This window comes from Lolium rigidum, chromosome 2 (genome assembly GCF_022539505.1).
Source record: "Lolium rigidum isolate FL_2022 chromosome 2, APGP_CSIRO_Lrig_0.1, whole genome shotgun sequence".
Lineage (NCBI taxonomy): Eukaryota > Viridiplantae > Streptophyta > Magnoliopsida > Poales > Poaceae > Lolium > Lolium rigidum.
The window spans coordinates 192,511,911-192,533,781 of NC_061509.1; the positions used below are offsets into that span (position 1 = coordinate 192,511,911).

The window sequence follows — 21,871 nt, forward strand, 5'->3', positions numbered from 1 at the left end:
CAAAGTAGTGGAGATTCAGACGGACGTACGGAGGCGGGAAACTTTGTCCGTGTTAAGGTTAGATTGGATGTTCGTAAGGTTACGGAGAGATTTGTATCCATGAGTAGGGAGGGCGGAAGAGAGATCTTCCAATTGAAATACGAGAAAATGCCAAGGTTTTGCGGTGCTCGTGGTTTTATTGGACACTCACATTTGGAGTGTGGCACGGGTGAGTATACGGAAGAAGAGCTGAAGTGGGGTGATTGGCTTAAGGCGGATCGGGATACCTGGCATGGGCGGGGAGGATCCGCTCCTCGTGGTGGTGGCGGGGAGGTAGGGGGTTTCGGTTTTTCGAGACTCGTGGTGGTGGTCGAGGTATGAACGGTATGGGTCGAGCAACTAATCAAAATACAAGTTGGAGACATAATGCTTTACCTCTGATAGATAATACGGTTGTTCTTGATCCCTCTCTAAAAGACAGAGCTACTAGCCCGCTAAAAGCGAGGGATATGGAGATCGATAATGTAGACAATTCGGCTGCGGGAATAAAGAGAAACTTGACTGACAAATTTGCCGAGGAGATGAATCCTACTGATACTGGAAACATTGGGTCCAGGGAGGGCACTAACGCAGCTGCCTTGATGGAAGAAACTGAGCCCCCATTGGAGGGTATGGGTGAAGAGCGGGGAGATGAAGTAATCAACAATAAACCGAAACGCACAAAGAAGGATGGAGCTGACTCCTCCTCAATAGGATCGGCGAGTTCCCGAGAGGAGCTCGTCCGGTCGCAATGAAAACTCTATCTTTGAACTGTCAGGGTCTGGGGAATGACCCGACAGTTCGCGCGCTTTCTGATATTAGGAAGCGATATGATCCCCAGGTAATGTTTTTATCGGAGACTCATCTTGATGACTACCCGGCTGATTGTCTTAGAAGAAGACTGCGTATGGACTCTAAAATTGTAAATCCCAGCAATGGTAGAAGTGGAGGTGTTATGCTTCTGTGGAAGCGAGAGGTTAATATTCAGCAATTATTTTCAGCGCCAAACTATATTGATGTGAAGGTGATTGAAGGTGGAGGCAGCGAATGGAGGCTTACTGGTATGTATGGTGAACCCCGGTGGCAAGATAAATATAAAACTTGGGACAAATTAAGAGAGCTTAACGGTCAGCACAACTTGCCCTGGCTAGTAATTGGAGATTTGAATGAAATTATGTATTCTCATGAGAAGGAAGGCGGCAACCGCAGACCACAACATTTTATGCAAGCTTTTCGTGACTGCTTATCTGACTGTAATTTAGAGGATTTGGGTTTCTCGGGAGATTGCTTCACATGGAAGAGAGGACGAATCCGAGAGAGGCTAGATCGGGCAGTGGCAAATAATGCTTGGTCTTTAATGTTCCCTGGAGCAAAGTTACAACATCTGGATTATTGCAAATCTGATCACAGAGCTCTCCTTCTTGATACCGACTTCCAAGATGGAATTGCATCGCAAGGTACTGGTCCAAGAAGATTTGAAGCCCGTTGGCTCCATGAAAAAAATTTCCGTGAGGTGGTCCAGAGGGCCTGGCAGGATGCTTCATCAATGTCAGACGGGGGAGTTCTTGGGAAACTTTCCTCCATGCATCAAGCTCTTCATGAATGGGATCAAACAGTCCTAAGGAGACCCAAGAAATGCCTCAGGAAGGCCCAACGTGATTTTGAAAAGGTGGTGTCCGGAGTTATATCGGATGAAAACGAAGCTAAAGCAAAAGAATTGGCTGAATTGATTGAGCTCCTCTTAGAGCAAGATGAAATCCATTGGTTGCAAAGATCACGTGCGAACTGGTTAAAGTTTGGGGATCGGAATACCTCCTTTTTCCATAATTTTGCCACAGCTAGAAGGAAGAAGAATTATATTAAGCGATTAAAAAATAGTTCAAACATTTGGGTGGAAGGTACGGATCAGTTAAAACCCCTAGTCTTTGATTATTTTTCTGAACTGTTTACTTCTGAAGTTCAGGATACAGACCCAATACTTCTGGAAAAAGTGCAACCCCGGGTGACTACTGAAATGAATGCGATGCTTGTTGCGCCATTCACTCCGGAGGATGTTAAGAAGGCTGCATTCAGCATTGGAGATTTTAAAGCCCCTGGCCCCGACGGTATTCATGCCGTTTTTTATAAAAAATTCTGGGATATATGTGGTGATGAAATAACTACGGAAGTTCTACAAGCCCTTAACTCGGGTACAATTGCAGAAGGATGGAATGATACAACGGTTGTCCTGATACCAAAGATTGATGACCCAGAATTCATAACTCAATTCCGTCCTATTAGTTTATGCAATGTGATCTATAAAATTTTGTCAAAAATGCTAACCATCCGTCTCAAGGCTATTTTACCTGAGGTGATTTCCCCAATGCAGAGTGCTTTTGTCCCAGGAAGGCTAATTACTGATAATGTGTTGGTGGCGTATGAGAGTATTCATTCTATCAAAAATAAAAAGAATGGGAAGATAGGATCTTGCGCAGTCAAGTTGGACATGCATAAAGCTTATGATCGCGTGGAATGGATTTTCTTGGAGAATATGATGAGGAAAATGGGTTTTGATGAGAGGTGGATTACACAGATGATGGTTTGTGTCAAGTCGGTCAGATATCAGGTTCGCTTCAATTCTGAAGAGACAGAGATGTTTGTCCCTACTAGAGGTCTCCGCCAGGGAGATCCTCTTTCTCCTTATTTGTTTCTGTTGTGTGCTGAAGGTCTCTCTAGTCTGTTGTTGTATGAAGAGGAAGTTGGTGGCATCGATGGGATACGGGTGTGCAGAAATGCACCGTCAGTTTCACACCTTTTATTTGCTGATGATTCCCTTATTCTCATGAGAGCGGATATGACTAATGCAACTTCTCTACAGCAAGCTCTAGATACCTACTGTGCTAATTCAGGATAATTGGTGAGTTTGGCAAAATCTAGTATTTTCTTTTCTCCTAATACCCATGTCATCTTAAGATCAGAGATTTGTGAGGTGTTACACATAGATACAGAAGCTTTATCTGACAAGTATCTGGGACTTCCTGCTTTGGTGGGAGCTGATAGAAGCGACTGTTTTAAACATTTTATTGAAAGAATTATACAACGAATTAATGGGTGGAAGGAAAAACAATTATCAATCAAAGGAAAGGAAATTCTGTTAAAGGCCATAGCTCAAGCAATCCCAGTTTATGCAATGTCTGTGTTCCTTATTCCCAAGGGTATTTGTAAGAGTATGATGGATGCAATTGCAAAGTTCTGGTGGGGTGATGATGAAAATAGCAACAAAATGCACTGGTTCGCTTGGTGGAAATTATGTTTCCCAAAAAATGAAGGTGGAATGGGATTTAGAGACTTCCAGTCTTTCAATCTGGCTATGTTGGCTAAGCAGGTGTGGAGGCTAGTTAATGAACCTAATTCTCTATGTGCTCAAGTCCTTCGGGCAAAATGTTATCCCCAAGGAGATATCCTTAAGGCGGGTCTGAAAGCGGGATCCTCGTTCACATGGCAAAGCATTGTGGCCAGCCTAGCAACCTTTAAAAGAGGATATATTTGGCGAGTGGGGAACGGTGAGAGCATCAATATTTGGACGGACCCTTGGATACAGTCTAGCCCAAACAGAATGGTGACCTCGGGGAGGGGAACTACTTTACTGACCAAAGTCTCTCAGTTGATTAACCCACTTTCTGGACAGTGGGATGTGAATCTCTTACACTCGATTTTCAATGTGGTGGATGTTGGTCGCATTCTGCAAATTCCTCTCAGCCCACAAGGGTTCACGGATTTCATTGGCTGGGCACTAACAAAACAAGGTTTTTACACTGTCAGATCGGCATATCATGCACAGTGGAAATTCCAATTCCGTGGGGTTACTTCTGGTCTGTCTCTGCCTGGAACTTCGGCCATGAACCCTGTATGGCGCACTTTATGGAAACTACAGATTCCTGGGAAGGTTAAAATCTTTATTTGGAGAGCTTTGCATGGTATTCTTCCTCTTAAGAGCATTTTGGTGAACAGACATGTTGGCACTAGTGGTGAATGCCCAGTTTGCCATTCGGGGCCGGAGGATGTCCTACATCTGGTCTTCACATGTCAAGCTGCTAAGGAGATTTGGCAAAGCCTTGGACTGGACCGCATAATAGATGACGCCATATCCGTGGACAGATCAGGTTCGGCTGTCCTAGAGCATCTAATTCGAGCATCCGATGCCAACGTTCCAGGAGTAAATACAGTTAAACTCAAGGAGACCATCATGGTTACAGCGTGGTATTTGTGGTGGATTAGAAGGAGAAGGACGCACAATGAAGCGGTTCCACCGACATACAAGTGTAAGTTATCCATACTTTCCATTACTGCCCACGCGGGTACTCGGCAGTCAAGGTTAGGCCAAGGCGGGGAAGCTACTTGGTCGAGACCAGAAGCCCGTACTATGAAGCTTAATGTTGATGCATCATTTCATGTGGAAGAAAAAGCGGGAGCGATAGGGGCGGTGATTCGTGACTATGAAGGAAGATTTGTAGCAGCAAAAAATATGTTATTATCACATGTGGCATCAGCTGCAATGGGGGAGGCGGTGGCTATGCGTGAGGGTTTAAGCCTTGCAGAATCTTTGGGATGTGCTCGGCTAATTGCAGAATCGGATTCCCTAGAAACAATCCAAGCCTGCTCCGGGGAACAACGCTGGTGGAATGAGTGTTCAGCTATATTTGCTGATTGTGTTGACAAAGTGGTATCCATCGGTGAAGTTTCCTTCAAGTTCTGTCCAAGAGAAGCAAATCAAGTGGCTCATGAGTTAGCCCGTCATAGTTTTGATAGTAAAAGCTCTTGTACTTGGGACGATGATCCCCCTAGGTTCCTCTTAGATAAGCTGTTAAATGATGTAACCAAACTTTGATTTGTGGCGGCAAGTTTCAGACGCACTCTTTTCCTTACCAGGGTACCTAAGGGGACTGGAAGGTTTTTAATGAGGCGGCTTGCTAGCTTAATATATGATGAGTTTCAAAAAAACAGAGATTCCCCATTGTGGTGTGCCTCACGTTGGTCTTCCTAGTGATCATGATGTATCTGCATTAAAGGCATATATGAAATACAACCTGTCTCGGGAAGTGACGGTGCCCTCCTCTCTGAGTTGCAAGAGGCTATCTCCTGGCGGCTGGAACCTTCGGGGATATTCTCAGTTCGCTCATTGTATCTTAAACTCTACCAGGGTATTCCCAACAAGCATTTCAGTGAACTTTAGCGGATTCTTGTGTTCATCAAGGATTATCTAGCTCAAATTTGAGACGTATCGTTCATTGATCCGTTGCTTGCTGGATTCGTTCTTCTTCTCCAGGCTGCGATCATCATGTTGTTGGGAGTATCTACTACCCGGGTTCTCGCTGTGAAAGATCGGGCAACACCCTAGGAGGATCTGCTGGGATTCCCCTTATCACTCTCATTTTGTGTGTATATTTTTCGTGCCCTTCCTCCGTTAGACTTGACTTAAACTATAGACCATCTTCTTTACGCATGGAAATGATATGGACTCTGAGATTGGTGAGAAAGGCATGGAGGAGATGATGCCAGGACTTGAGGAGGGGCATGTCTACGCGTTGAGTCCGTTCATGCTCTCGATAGGTAGGCGAGGGTACCGGCCTATCAAGGGAGGCCTGATGATTAACTTCATGTGCCACACTATCATCGACAAGGCACAAGAGATTACCTTCTTGAGTTCTCGGGCTCATCTATGAGCCTGTGGCCTTCCCCAACCTTCTCACTTCACCGTACATCTGGGCATGGGCAGCCCGGCCCGACCTGGCCCGAAAATCCCGGGTCGGGCTTGCACTTCGGGCCGGGCTCGGGCTTTCATATTTTCTCATTTTAGCCTAGTCGGGCCGGGCCGGGCTTTTTGCTCGTTCGGGTCGGGTTCGGGCTTAAATTACAGGCCCGACGATCGGGCCGAGCCGGACTCGGGCCTGACTTTTTACCCGTGGGCTTTTTTAAGCCCGGCCCGAAGCCCGGCCCGGCCTGAACTTTGCCCAGGTGTACTTCACCGTGATGTCTCGCGCTTCTCCAGTACATGATAGTTTGTCCTTTGGGCGTTGAGTCTTTCTCTATGATCATCGCAATGTTTCCGACGGAGAATGCACATTGCTTGGCGGAACAAAAAACCAACAAAATGAAATGCTTTATTGAACTATATCCTTAAATTGCTCTCTGAACTCTTGGCAAATAGGCTCTATGACTGATGATGCAACTAATTCATCAAAATTGATATGATTTAATAAAATCAGGACAATTCAAGGCTGTTTAGCATGGGCATTTGAATATATTCATAATTCTACAAAGGAAATCTTGGTGCTTAAGTTTGACTTTGAGAAAACTTTTTATAACAGTGGAGCATTTTGGATAAATATAGGAGGCGCGGGTCTTTGGAGGGGTGGATACTTAAATAAACATAATCCTTTCGTGATATTAATATATTCCCTTTATCGAAAAAGCTAAACATAATCCTTCATTAGCATCATGGTCTCTGTTATGCAAGACAAAGAATAAAGGAGGCTTCCTGCATGTTCAAAAATGATTGATTGCTCAGGAAACATCTAGAAAAGTTCTTTAACGGGGATGATCTACCTCAGGTGAATCTTGTTTGGGAATACATTACCGGCATCCACTGTCTCTTGCTAAAATTTCATAATGTTCCTTTTGCTGGTGTTATTGCCTAAAGTTGCTACCTCATTTGAAAAGGGTAACTCAACTGTTGTCTATAAATGTGGTTCCCTAGTCCTATGGAATGATAGATGGTGTTAACAAGACATGAATATTTCTTTTCCTCACCAAAAATACTTTCCAAAAGCTATGGGTATCTCCTTCAAGCAAATAAGGTTTTATGAATTCTTGATGGACCCATTTCATTTTCCTATGTCTGATGATGCCTATGTCGAGTTGCAGGATTTTCAGCAACTTATTTCACAGCACATGCAAATTGAGGATCCATATGTTTGGTCTTTCCCATGGGTGAGAACTTTGCTGTTGCTAAAGATTACGCATACTTCAAGAACATAAGGCATTTTCTTGGCTCATGCTCCAAGATAGATTCAACATTACAGATATGCTTCATAGAAGAAGCTTCTATCGGCCTGGCTACACATGTGTTATGTACAATGAGGGTCTATTGGAAACAAGAAATCATTTAGTTATGCACTGAAAAATTCTCAATCTTGCTGGAAATACCTTTGCCCAGATTGATCATCACAAAATCAATTAGAGCGCATTTTATCTCTAAAGCATATCAGGAGGAAGCCTTTTCTCTATTTGGGGGCATGGGATCTTTAGGAATCAAGGAACTCGTTCATGTTTCAGAACGCCAGGCCTGATCTCTATAGGTGCAGAGGTTTATTCAAGGAGGAGCTTAATTGGATTAAGTTTCAAGTTCCTGAGAAGGATTATGCTCCTTTTCATCATGGATAGACAGCTTCTCTTCTTTTTCTTTTTTTTTTCTGTTTTTCTGTTTTCGTTCTGTATGTACAATTCTTCTTGCACGCTTGTGACTAAGAAACAGAAAACGTAAATATTGTTTTAAGTAAAAAAAAAGTGTATATGCAGGAAAATTGTACTATTTAATTTGTCAGCAAACAACTAGTACAGTTTGCTCAGTGGAGCGTGATCTTTTCTTCCTTCTGTTCTTTCGTGTCTTCTTGCTTATACAGCAGAAGAGTTATTTCATAGACATATACTCTGTTTAAAGAAAATGCCCTCTGGCGCTACAACAAAAATGTATATATGTGGGAAAGTTGTACTACTCAATTTGTCAGCAAACAACTGGCACAGTATGCCCAGTGGAGTGTGATCTCCGTGTCGTATCTAATTTTTCGCCTAGAGACTAGCTAGAGATAGAGAGGAAAAAACATTAAAAAAAAGAACTACTCTAAATCCTCAGATGATAAATACAACAAGATGAGGTTGATATCTAACTAGCTAGCTAGCTCTATGTCTACATATACTTTAGTTGTGTTTTTTGGGGTGAGGAACGGGACCTCCTCCGCGGCGAGCAGCCTTATTAGACTTGACACCGCGGCTCCCTCCACTGCGAGTGTTCGATCCAAAAGATTGCTGCGCATGTTGTCCATTTGGCATCTTCGCTCCCACGTTTTCAAATTTCGTGGTCTTCCCCCCATCGAGCTTCCTATTAACCCCTTGCTGTAAACCTTTCTTCACGGCCGAGGAATCACCGGTCGGTATGGATTGGTCCTTCACTGGAAGAGTAAGCGAAAAAAACATGAGATCACATACCTGGGCCAAATCAACAAATGTTACAAACTTGAGAATTGAGATGAACAATGCAAAGAAGAAGAAATGAAACTCACAGTGGCGAGCATGAGCGACGGGATGGTAGAGGGCGAGCAGGGAGATGAGCAGTGCGGCCCTAAGAAGAGTGGAGGCGGCGATCCTGCAGCTCATGGTGAAACTTGAACCACGGAGTACAACTTCTCGACGGTGGTGAGAAATATCAGTCAGCTGGTGAAATTGTGATCGGCTGATGGCAAGAAGATGAAGAGAGGTGGAAGGCAGTGGCTTGCCGGGTTCTTATAGAAGGATGACAGTGTTTCTTACTTAGTTTAACCACTGTAGTCAGGCATAGATCGGCGACTAGCTCACTAGCTGTGTGGTCAGTCAAAGCTCAGCTCAGATTTCTTACAGAATGCCAATAAACAAGTTTAAAACATCTGCTTACATCCGTACCAGTGGTGCTTAACAAACCCTATGACGGTAAGCTTTTCTCTCTTTTTTACTACAGCTCAGAGGTCCAACAAGGGGTCACACACCGTGCACGCAGTGAGGCAGCACGTGTGGCTTCTGAGCGCAGGGGTGTGCCAAGCAGTGGCTGCCTTTTGGGATCCGAGCTCCCTGTTGGACGCCCGACACATCGGCGCCACAGGCGAGAGAAGGTGTGTGGGTGTGACTCTGCGTGCCACGCCCCGCCAGTTCTCACGTGTTGTAGCCCTGAACTGCACGGCGCCACCTTTTAAAAACTAGTTTCACATCGGCCTTCTGATCCTCTCAAGACCACAAGATCCTATGTTCCTAGGCAACTCGTAACCCTCAGAGTTTTGAAAGTTATATGCATTCATGAAACAAACCAACCTTCAAAATGAGTTCAAGAGATTATGATTTAGGGATGGGAGCATCCAATGCGTAACCACCGCAGTTGCAAAGATCGTGACTAGTCGATGTGATTACACAGAAGATCGACACAAGCTTCACTTACATAAAATAAGACAACTTGATGCAAGTGCAACCAATTCTAACCGATGCAAGTGGGTTATTACTTTGACTAACCAGATGCGATCTTTACGCCATCGGGGGAAGTAAATTCAACCTAAGCATGGAGTTGCGCACCCCGAGAGAAAGCATTAACTCGGGAGTCGAGATCCAGGAATCGCAGAATGTTACCTGCTCCATGCAGAGATAGTTAAACCCATTTTAGTGACAGGCTAATTACTCCAGTAATTCCTGTGGGCTCATGGCTCATGTGCCTATAGATCTCTGGCCTGAAATGTAGCAAGGTGTCCCCTATGGAACTAGTACTAGTACCATCACCAGATACAGAGGAAACCTTTTCTTCCATCGACTCAATGCCAGGATAGATCTGTCATTTTGTAGTATGCCGGCACTAAGGCGTCATGTCTTGTGCAGCTTTAGCAAGAACTTCCTGATGGCTCTAACTAAAGGAAGAGGGTTCTCGACGTGCACAGCATGGCCACTTTCTCGGACAACAATCACTTCACAAAGCTCCTGCCTGTTATGACAAACGGCTTCACGTTCCCCGTGCTTTCTTATCTCGCTGCACATTTGCTCAGATATCTCTCTGAATTTAACGTCTTTCTCACCTGTAACGATGAGGAGAGGCTTCTTCAAGTCTTTCAGGTCTTCCCACAGGGACCTATACATTGAAATTTACATGAGATAGAGTTTCTTATGCATCTACACAGTAATGATATGCACCTATCAAACTGTTTTTCGCCTATATTACCAGTGCAGCATGAATCAGCCTCTTGACATCACTGCTACTGATAAATTGGACATGCTGCTCAATGAAAATCTTACAGAAGAGAGCCAGAAGGTAATCTTACTTTTGTCTTCCTACGCTCGAGTCAGCAAGAACCTTAGATAGATCTGTAATGTTACTGTGCTTTCTGCGTGTCCTCACGAGGGAATCAAATTGTGGATGTCCTCTTAGACTAGAAGTTTGGTCCAATCAACAGAAATAATTCCAACAAGGAAAAAAAGACATGTCAAATACTTCATATTGTATGGTCAAGAAATCAAACAAGTTATTTTCACCATCCGTTTCTCTACCTGGCCCACATTTTTCCAGAGTACCATGTCTCGATAAAACATTCTAGTCCGGAAGACAACATGAATTGAGCTCTTGATTTATCAATAGCACTACGACGTCTTCTACTTACTTCATGTCTCAAACCAGGACTCCCCGATATCAAAATAGCTCCACTAATCTGTCTCGACATGAGAACCTCAGGTATTAGGATAGTCAAAATAATAAAGAAAGAAACAGAAGAGCTGTAATCTTGAAAAAGTTACCTTCTGATTTTGACTTAGTGCCATGTGGAGTGCAATCCTTGCACCCATTGAGTAGCCAACAACAACCACCTCTCCATCAGTTATGCAGCATATCAACTTCAGCAACAAATCTGCAATTGATTGAACTGTAACAGACATTTGACTGAAATTTTCAGCATCATGCTGGGGAATTTGGGATTTCCCGTGGCCAGGAAGGTCAACAGCAATGACCCGTGCACTTGGAGAGAGAGCTTTCATCATGGGAGTCCAGTCCTCATTTGTGCCAAGAAATCCATGAAGAAAAAGAACAACTTTATCCTACAATGGTTAAATCACAGCATTTGGTTACTGTGACAGCGCTATCTTATCTCCTAGGGGAAAACCTACAATAGTAGTATATCTTATACAACAAGGTAGGCAACTAAATTACATTTAAAAAAAACTGAAAAATACTTACATTTGTACAATCACCAGCCTCTTGAAGATTAACTAGATAAGAAAAATCATCCCCATCGACTTGGACAGAATATGACTTTATTTTTTCTTCACTGTATGTTCTTTCTATCTTCTCATTGTTTATACTTAAATGCTGGAGATAGCCATGGGCATCTTCTACTGAAGCTCCCATTCCATCACCTAGCGAGGGGGCATGGATTTTTAACTTCTGTCCTGATACATCTTCTCTTAACCATTGATATGTTCCAAGCCCATGAGCCACACTTCCACATGAATCATTTCTCTTTATTCTGGCAACTAGGTCATGTTGTCTGTCAACATAATATGCAAACTGTATATAGGTCGCCAAACCTACAGAACTCTCGTACGCACTACTGATGACAGCCATCTTATCATGCATGTGAGCCCATTTTGCTATATGAGCTGCCCTCTCAAAGCCACCAACAACACTGGGTTTTATAACCTGAGCATTAAGATGAAAACGAAGTCAAAATTGTTAATGGAAGCAAAATCTTGGAAAATAACTCATAAATTTTGTACTCACAACAGCAACTATTCCTGGATGTACAAATTGCTGAAGCTTATCGATTGGATCCCCCTTAAGGTTGTCAATACTCTCGTCTAAAGCAACAGGCAAGCCACTGTTTTCACAGTACTTGATGAGATCATCTACTGAGCTCACTGGTTCCTGGAAAGTAAAAAGCATGAAAATTCCCAAGAAAAAACAAGACGAATGTCTCTTTGGGGATGAAATGATAAATCTGTCAAGAACAAGTAGCATTATAGTAGCACGGTGCAGAAGAAGGAAGGCACGTTTTATGTTTGTCTATTAGACTATTACAGAGGTACTACACAATTGCAGATGAATAAAAGGTAGATTACCTCAATGTATTGCAAACAAAATCTTTTTACCCTGGATCCAAATTCAATTGCTTGCTCATATGTCCATTTCCGATTTGCATCAGCACGGATGTTGATCTTGTACCCTACAACTTCTCTTATTTTTTCAATGACAGCTGCATCTTCAGCAGGAGTTTCACGACGCCCAACCTGCACAAGAGATTTAGAAAGGGATTTTCTTCATATTGCCTGATTAGCAAATATTTCAGATCTTGACATCAATGAACAAGCAGAAAAATTACCTTCAGTTTCACTGTGGTAAAGCCTTCCTCGACAAGTTTGGCCACAGCTAGTGCTACCTCCATCGGGGTACCATGGGAGTCTAAAAGTGCACATATCTGTATGCGTGTAGATCTGTTCTGATTATATTCCACCAAACTCTGATCTCCTAGTAATGGGTTGGAACCAGTGAGGATTTCAGATAAACTACATTTTTGCTGAGATGCAAGCAAATTAAGAATGGCCATCTCCAGGCCACACTTAACACTTGGAAATACCGAAGAAGGCTGACAAGCAAAAAGAAAGAGAGGAAAAGTTCAATCTCTTGAGATGCCAGTCGTAACTCATAACAACTAAGTTTATCAAGTTATCTTACAGGAATACCAATGCTTATCCATATCCAATTGGACAAAGACCCTCTCAACAAAGGAACAACATTTAGCTCACAATCTTTCAGTCTGTGAAAGAGAAACCTAAGTTGCTCTTCAACATCTACCATATCCTCCTCGTGAATTTCAATTGGTGCAACCTGTTATATGAAATGGATAAGAACTTAGAAAATAAAATACTCTCAATTATAAAAAGCTGAAACACTTTTTGGTTGAGGTAGAAAGCTTGTAATGGAGAAAATATATTGCAGATTATCTCATGAGTATTTCCAAGTACTACCTAAGTAGCCAATAAACATTTGAGAAAAAGAACATAGTTCAAGAGTCATAACTTAAGCCTCATATTCAAAATAAACTAAAGAAGCCATACAAAATGGCAACAGTAATAAAGACAAACCTCTCCAAATCCTACAATGTTGTCATCCATACGTAACTTCAGAATAAAGCCTTCATGAGAAAAGCTACTATCTGAAGCCCCTGAAGTACGAGGTGCAGAAAGCTGGATCCTGTGCAAAAGAATGTTTGAGGTAATGCCTGGAATAGGAGTGGGGTGCATATTAATTGTTTACGGATATACCTGTACAACATGTATTCCATTGCACGAATTTTGCAATTATACATGCCATCTAAATCACTCCTAGTCTGACCTCCGAGAAGATAATTCAGATAGTTGGTTGCAGTATTGCCTACGAACATACTTATAGTTCTGCAGAACAGGGGCAAACATTTAAACTTGCAACATACACTAAAGTTATTATGAAAACAAGTTTGGATGTAAACCTATGAAAGTTGGCATTTTCATCAATGTGGTTCTCTACTTCCACCACACAATCAAGATGTTCTGCACGGGTCTTCAGCAAGGTATCATGAAGTTCTGTTTTTGTTTGAACTAAAAAATGCTTCACCCTGCAACACAATCAGTGAGAATGGTTGGACACAAACTTCATGGTTCACACCCAAAAATATTTCATGTATACACAGATGACACTGTAACCAATTATATAACAGGCAGAAGTCCTAACACGCAACATTTATCAAGTTCCAGAATCAGCTGTAGTATATCTTACGTAGCTTCAGGAGCAACTACTGATACAGTGTAGTTCTAAAAGCAAAAGCCAGTTACAAATGAGAAAAGTGCTAGAAAGTTTATTACATTGTGCATGTAAGCACAACTAAACTGCAACTGAATTACTTGCTTTTACCTGTGTGCAGCACAGAGTTTGGAAATCGATATATCATGTGAGGTGTAGAAGTATTTCTGCAAAATTTGGGGTGACGTTGTTTTTGCAATTGGTAGAAGGCTGAAGATTGCACCACCATGGTTGTTGATTACAATTACTGTCATGGGTTTCCTCTGGTCCCTTCAGTAATGTCAAAAGCATTATCAGAAACAAGTGTATCATTTATTACACCAGAATATGATTTAAGTACATAATAATATACGAAGTTAATACTTATCTACTCCCTCCGGTCTCTTTTAATTGACTCGGATTTAGTACAACTTTATACTAAATTCGAGTCAATTAAAAAAAACGGAGGGAGTACAATTTTGACTAAACAGCGTGAAACAGAAATTGAGGAAAGGAAATTGGCTGAGCTATAAATAAGGGGCTGGACAGGGACTAGTAAAGAACAAGGGTCCAAACTACATGGGTACCAGGTTAGAAAAAGACTGGTGCACACAAGGGTTCAAACTACAAACCTTTGGTTGAGAAGTGATAGTCCATTTGTATCATGAAGAAAAGATATGTCGCCAACAACACAGCATACCTGACAATAGTGCAGTCATAGTCAAGTTTCTGGCTTTCTGCCAAAAGCCTTAAATAGCATTACAAATGACTTACACGCTTGTTTGATCCAACAGCAAATCCAATTGCAGTGCTAAGCAAACCATCGATACCACTTGCCCCTCTGTTCCCAGCAATAGTTGCACCAATGAAGCCAGGAATATTATGCATCATCATGTTACCTCCGTGGGTGGTGTGTTCAAGCCAGCCCTTCCCAAACATGTTCAAGTCTCGAATGACCATGCTATTCCCAACAAACATGACAGCATCACTATAAAGTGCATCTCCGATTACATGAGCAACATATGGTTCTGTAAGCGAGGACTCCGAATGTACATGAAATATTATCTCCTGTGAAACCTGGAATAAGGAGCAGTTGTCAAAACAAAAGAAAACTAAAGGCAATCAGAAGTTTATCAGTTATTTTTTCAGGGAAATGAAGCTCGAAGAAAAGCTCCGTTCAATGTATGCCAACATGATTACATTTTTTCTAGTGTTCTGTTTCCGTTGGCACAAATAAATTAACTGCAGCATGCATTTTTTCATTTGCGTCTCTGAGTGATATGGTTAGATTATTTTGTGTTGGCTACAAAATTCATATAAAAAACATATTGTTTGTACTATTTTTGAGCTTCAACAAGGGGCAAACTATTTTACCCATTCTTAATTTCTTATAACCTAGGACATCAATAAACAACGGAGTTTCTACAGGATTGATTATACATATGATGAAATTTTGTTTATCTATCCATTATACCACCATAGTTACTTTCTTTATATATTTTCATGATAGTCACCATGTTCTGGCTCATACCACTGAATTCAGAACCATCAAAATATCCTGCCATCTGCTTGTCTTCCTTTCTAAATTACATTGGCACAAACTAGCAGCAAATTCAGATACACTAGTCTGGATTCTGTGAGTGACAACATGTGAAGGATCATGGCGGCACGGATGTGTGTCAATCAAGATGTAAGAAGATGGGAAGCAAGACTCGAGAAACATTTCCACGCGTTTGCTAGTAATCCGGCTTCCAATCTGCCAATTTAACAATACAAAGCTTCAGAAAGTTGGAACATAACAAATATGCAAATGCAAAGAGTGGTGCAGAGGCAAAGAATGAATGAGGAGCTAAACCTGGACGATAACATCTGGATTTATCCAGCTTTTTACAGAGTCCGACAGTAGAATTTGATCTATGTAATCTATAAACAAAATGTTCTTATCAACTTCTGGAAACGAATTTAGAACTTTCCTCATTCGCAGTCCAGACAGAATGTCAGCGGCAACTGGCCAGGAAAGGTGTCTAGCTAGTAAAGCCACAGCCCACATATCATCTTCTTTATGAACAGCTCCAATTAATAGAAGCCCTTTGTTTGCCTTCTTTATGATATCTAAAACCTCTATTACTGAACACGAATAATTACCAAATGCAGAGACCGTTTTCATTCCCAGGTATCTAGTATATGGTTCATTATTTCTAAACCACCTGTCCAGCCCTCTCAAACAATCAAAACTCCAACCTTGATTGCTGTGGTCTAGTGGTTCTCTAAAAGCACAGTTTATATGCACTGGACCTTGTGGTGCTTGCATTGCATTATAGGCTGCTGAATCAACTGTTGTAAGAATCATTCTTGCATACATCTGATCACCAGGTGGAGGGAGATTAAAAAAATATCTCACATAGTTACCAAAATGATTGACCTGCAAAATGGAGGGGGGGAGTTGAGATGGTTTGTCCACAAGAATAATTAACGAATAGAACTGTAACATGAAGTTGTGTGCAAACAGGGTCGGCAGGAAGCAAATAAAGAGAGAAAGATTAATGAAGTGTGTAAACTCCAACGGCAGTCCTAATAACTCCAGGAGCCCAACTACGCACTGTATCTGTAGTATATATAGGGTTTTACTGCCTAAGATAAAAATGGACCCTCTGGCTAGAATTAAGTCCTGGTAGTCTTTAAAGTAAAATGCATTTAGTTATAATGTTGTGAAGGAAATAGCATGGCATATCGTTCTGTGCTTGAAAAGTTTAAGTAATTTATGGCTATCAAGAGGTACCCAAATTCCAGATCAACAGTGCAACAGCCAAGCATTTTCAGCACAGAAACAGCTGGTGCCAATAATTTGTACTATTTAGAAATTTATTTCAGTTCTAAGCACCTGATTAATCGCTTGGTTAGCTCCAGCATCATGCAGCTCAGGAGGACGATCAGCTGTTAGTAACACAACTGGTATGAAATCTTGACTTGCCTCCACCACCTACATGCGAAACTTGACTAAATATTAGTAATATTACAAACTTTTTTTTCTTTGAAACATGCGGCATTGCATGTCTACTAGTATTAGCACATACTGATCATATTTTATGCCTTCATAAGCACGTAGATAAGCAATTCTAGCAACAGGACTTGTGAAAGCTGGCAACAGTGCAATAAGAAAAGAAATTAAGAAAGAGAAATACACCACTCACCGAAGGGAAAAGATTTGATACAGCAGTTCCTGATGATGTAATTACTATTGCAGGCTTTCTACAACCTCTCCCATATCCAACGGCATGAAATCCAAGTGAACGTTCATCATAACACGATATGCAAGTTGTCAAAGGATGGCCTGTAGCAGAAAGTGCAAGTGGGGATGACCTTGACCCTGGAGCTATACAGAAGTACTAAAGCAAAGCAGATCAGAGGCATGGTATACATGATAAAACTATTTATTTGCTTAAGATTACCGTGAAACCAAGCCTGACGCATTCTTCAACTATAAGGGATGCCCATGCTGAATTAATGTTAGAGCAGCTCTTAATAAACGATTCCGTTTTGTTGCTCTGTGAGCATAGGTCCTACAGGAACAACAGAGAAGGTTTAGTGTTAGTCAAAAAGAGCATAAGCCATACGAACTTCTGCAAGCTAAATGTCAAATATTTAAGTATCTAATTATTCTATATCATTGTATATTTGTATTATTATGTTTGATGTTCTTTTTCAAAACTGGAAAGTGCTGCAAAAAATCTTAGTGTCCGAAGGCTATGTTCCCAAATAACTAACTGGTAGTTCAAAAAGAGACTGAGGTAGAACTGTACCATGTTTGCAGAAAATAAGAAATGTGCCGAAAAGCGAATAAATGACTGCTTGGACATCAGAAATTTCTCCTACAAAGAACAAATGCCATATTATGGTCAAGCATATAATTCAAAGAAACTCTTAACAGAAACTATAAATTACCGAGAAATTCAAAAACAAGGTAAATTAATTCAGAAAATATGTTTCCCTTTAATCTGGGTAAGGTCCATTGTTAGCTGTTTCTTTACGTGTAGTAAACTTGTAAACTTAACCTTTTTGATGTAAGGAAAATATGTCTCAATAATCGTCTAGATAATGACAGTATGCCAGGCAATAAATTGGTCCCACTGAATGACCATATACTCTAAATTTGACGTGTCTGTTAGCTGAAGCTTATTTTCAAATCATATCCATATCCATGGTCTAAGGACCAAAACCTAGTCCTGAATTAATGTTGCAAAATCGTGATATGTGCTTTCCGGCATGCTAAGGGCAATGTCCACAAGCCACAATGAAAGAAGCATAATAATATTTTACAAGCCCAAAGCAACTATGAAACCAAAGCAATAAATATTTAGCTTCAAGAAACTTACCCAGGTTAAGAGGATACCTTTTGCATGCTACTTGTGGCATTCACTTTGGCAAGAACTTCAGCATCCAAGTATACCTGGAAAGGTGGATCAAATAAAATTCAAATTTATCACTCGGATGCTAGATGATAATAGGAATATCAAAGTATTGTTGGAATACAATAGACACTGCACTAGTGGTCTTTGCACACACTAGCACGGTATTCCACATTTCAGACTAGTTCAATATGAATAGCCAACACTTTGCATAGGACACGAGTGACTAATCTCTTGCATTGTTTACAGCTAAATATTGGAGGCCAGCCAGCTTTATCTGTTGCTTAAAAATGCAGAAGTTTCAGATTTTTAACAAAATTTCTATTGAAGGTACTATTGATCATTAGCTCCAATAAATGGATGAAAGAGATGGCTTCAGATAAAAAAGGATCAGTTACTGCAAACTTCAACCGCTAATGTAGGTATTTGTCATAACTGTAACAAGTAACAAAACCATGCCCCCATTTAAAAAAAAAAACCATGCCCTTCTTATCCTCCAATGGGACAGCTAAATTCTATTCAGTTTCAAAACCCCTTCAAACTGAAAAGTGTCTGGGAGGTCCCGACAGTAAAACTTTATATAGAGCAAGGGGATGTAGAAAAAGGAAGGGGATAATGCAGATATCCTGTAGAGGAGCCCGTCAGGGGAGAGAGCTAGCCAGAATCTAAAACTGGCTTAGCAGGTCAGCTTTCAGTCTCAGAACCCCACCAACTAATTAGGATGAAGAAATGAGCACACCAGAATAGTAATAAAATATGAATGGTGGTAGTAAGAAGATTTTGCAGGACTGTAGCAAGTAGCATCATGACAGAAGGGTTTGACACTGGACATAAATAGGGGAAAAGAATGTACTTAAGATGAATGTCGTCACCAAAATAGTTAAGATATGCATAAATATTTACCAACTGAGCATTCCCAGTCTCTAACACATATGATTCTCCAACGTAACTCTTCATCATGCCTTCATAATAGGTGCTGGCTGTAGAATCGTAGCTACCACATACCTTATAAGTTAAAGGTGCACAAAAAGACAATAATTAAGTGGCAAAGAAGATGTGTGCAAATGTTATATGATTTTAAGGAAACATTAAGAAACTCAAAAGATGTCACTAATGTAAGTAGTTCCACATACCTTATTGAAACAAGATTCAGACAAAGCAACTGAATCCTCAAATGTATGAGATACAGAATGATCCCAAACCATAGTTGATGAGAGCACGGAATAGCCATCAAATTCGGTCAACTCAACCTGTAAATTCAATGTTGCTGAGCATCACGAATATCTACGCGATGCCTGCAAATAGTAACCAAAAAACAGTTCTGTAAATTTCCAGAGCCTTCTATATGGATTGTTTGCAGAAAGTAAAAATGCACGAAAACTTCAATAGCTTTTACAAGTTCCTCATCTGGATTTGTTTCCACTTTTAACACTTCACATGTGCTATTCGTAAATGGCGTCCAAAATTACATCAGGCGACCAGCTACCAAGCCACTGAGTCAGGCTCCCTGAGCTGAATGCTTGGTAGCCTATGTGGCAAAATTTGGTCATAAGACACATGTTCCTTCGACACAAACACTTACGTAGAAATTTCAGTAATTTACATAAAACATGCTTTATAGGTGATCGATGTATTGCAGTAGTCTTGCATGTACTACTCGAGAAAGGAATCATCTTGCACTAACAACTTACTTTCAGGGACATGAAAACTAAGAGACTAAAAGGAAAACTTTGTACGCTAAGACCATGTATTTATCCTAATCACGGTCAGTTTAAGGCTTGTGTTTAGGGGGAGGGGGCACTCGGGTGTGTGAGTGTGCATGAACATCTACCTTTTAATCACATAACTTGTGAGTCCAGGGTATCTCTGCTGAATTTGAAATGGCTTCTGCATTATCTCGCACCAAGCTAATAAAAATTCTGCTAGGTACAGTGCATGCCACGGAACAGTGAGATAGTTACCTGAGGAATAAAAAAATAAAATGAATCAGCATTTTCCTCTATTGATAACAACTCCTTGTCACACTTCATGCCTACTGCTCCATAAGCTCCTATGAACTCTGAATCAAATGAAATATATCTGCAAGGACAAAAAGGGTCTAATACGGTTTAAAAATGTGTCAAATACTTTGGGAAAGCCAGCATGTATGCACGCGGACACAAAGAGGGAGGCACCTTGATATCAAATCACACCCATTTTTTGCATGTGAGGAACCATGCAAGCAAAGTGCAGAACCAACACCAGATATTTCCAGTTGAATTGATGGATCGGATCTTAGCTTCCTTGATAGATAGAACTGAGGGAACAGTGATGACCCCCTAAACTGAGAGCACAGCCATTTGAGTGCCTTCGTACTGGGTGGAACAAGTACCTGCACCATTGTGTGTTGGATTAGTCGTCTTCCGCTAGGTATACTGTATCATGGCGGTGAATGTAGCTAGGGAGAATGTGACAGTGGCCCCACTGTTGCACCCTCGCAATCAAACGAAATGCAGCGCCGCTCTTGACGGAATCAGCTAAATTCAAAAAACAAAAGCACGCAGCGACCGCGCATAAGCTTGCCCCGCCTCACCTCGAATCGGATCACACCGCTCTCGGCGGCAGGCGGGCTGGCCTTCAACTCCTCGGTGGCCCGCCGCAGCGCTGCAATGCCGTCCACGAGGGTGAGCACCGGCGGGAGCCTCCGGGTGAAGGATAGACCTACGGGGAGGTCTCGGTCGCCAATGTCATCCACCTCGTCGACGTCGATCACGATGCCCGTGCGCCGACTGGCGACGGGGTGGAGGAGGTGGAGCGGTGGGCCACCGCCGCCGTGGCATTGGAGGCGCACGCGGTGTCTGTAGAGGCAGCGGCGGCGGAGAGGGGGGATGAGAGTAGGGCGGGGGTTCAGGACGGGGAGGAACGGGAGGGGAAAGCGGGGAGAGGCGGAGACGGCGGGGACGGCGAGCATTTCGCCGACGAGGAGAAAGCGAGTGGCAGTCGGAGTCGGAGTGGGACGTCTGGAGTTTTAGAGAAAGGGGATAAGGTTGTTGGCCCACTCTCGTTCGATGGGCTGGGCTGAACGGTACTGTATATGATTAGCCATTGTTTCTTAGGTTTTACTAACTCCATACCAAGATTTAAGGTTTATATTTAAAAAAAAAGTTAAACGAAGTAAAGTTTGACTAAACTTTCAGAAAAATATATGAACAAATATGATATTTTGTAGATACCATATAAAAATATATTTTATTATCTATCTAATGATATTAATTTTATATTTTTCATGTTAATAATTTTTGATAAAAATATAACCCTTAAGTCTTGAGATGGAGGTAGTATTATTCGTTTAATCCCTCAAAAGGCAGAGACTGACCCGGATCGTGGCTAGGGATGGCACCCACAGGGTATGGGTACGGGTAGAGCCATCCCATACCCGCACCCATCATCATTAATCTTACCCGTCACCCGTACCCATACCCGTCAATGGGTACAAATTTTTCCCATACCCGTCACCCGGCAGGGTAAATGGGTACCCGCGGGTAAAAATACCTGCTCTTACAACACATCAAATTCTTCAAAAAAATATGATAGGAGGTGAAGCGATCCTAAATAGGGGTCTAATCCTCACTAATCTATCAACGATTATGAGACAGGAGAGCGTGAGATTTATCCTAGCAACATGAAGACATGATTAGGGAAAAATTAAGTAGTTTAAAATATTATAATGGCTCACTTGTTAATTTTAGATGGGTACATGGGTACGCGGGTATGGGTTCTATGATCCCATACCCGTACCCACTCTACCCGATGGGTATGATATTTTCCCATTTACAAACCCATGGGTAATATTTTGTCCCGTACCCGTACCACTATTGGGTTTTTACCCGGCGGGTACGCG

At 41.7% G+C, this 21,871-nt stretch overlaps 1 protein-coding gene across 3 annotated transcripts; it reads right to left on the reverse strand.

Annotated features, from left to right (window-relative positions):
• Positions 1–8,957: 8,957 nt before the first annotated feature.
• On the reverse strand, positions 8,958–20,948 carry LOC124692763 (protein PHYLLO, chloroplastic). Of its 3 annotated transcripts, XM_047226195.1 has the most exons (27): positions 20,564–20,948; positions 20,166–20,362; positions 19,953–20,070; positions 19,125–19,241; positions 18,895–18,996; positions 17,976–18,032; positions 17,386–17,454; positions 17,035–17,145; positions 16,777–16,971; positions 16,467–16,565; positions 15,441–16,007; positions 15,117–15,341; positions 14,360–14,662; positions 14,218–14,285; positions 13,718–13,876; positions 13,296–13,421; positions 13,093–13,221; positions 12,913–13,021; positions 12,503–12,655; positions 12,150–12,413; positions 11,890–12,057; positions 11,552–11,695; positions 11,009–11,470; positions 10,573–10,869; positions 10,330–10,487; positions 10,104–10,211; positions 8,958–9,913 (listed from the first exon to the last, which is right to left on the reverse strand). In XM_047226195.1, exons 1-27 carry the CDS (start codon positions 20,939–20,941, stop codon positions 9,652–9,654), a joined length of 5,145 nt encoding a protein of 1,714 aa, XP_047082151.1. In that variant the 5' UTR covers positions 20,942–20,948; the 3' UTR covers positions 8,958–9,651. The 3 variants fall into 3 exon arrangements, with proteins under 3 accessions (XP_047082151.1, XP_047082152.1, XP_047082153.1); XM_047226196.1 differs by lacking the exons at positions 20,166–20,362; positions 20,564–20,948 and having other exon boundaries at positions 8,960–9,913; positions 19,125–19,286; positions 19,953–20,065; XM_047226197.1 differs by lacking the exons at positions 19,125–19,241; positions 19,953–20,070; positions 20,166–20,362; positions 20,564–20,948 and having other exon boundaries at positions 8,961–9,913; positions 17,959–18,032; positions 18,895–18,913.
• Between the last annotated feature and the right edge of the window lie 923 nt (positions 20,949–21,871).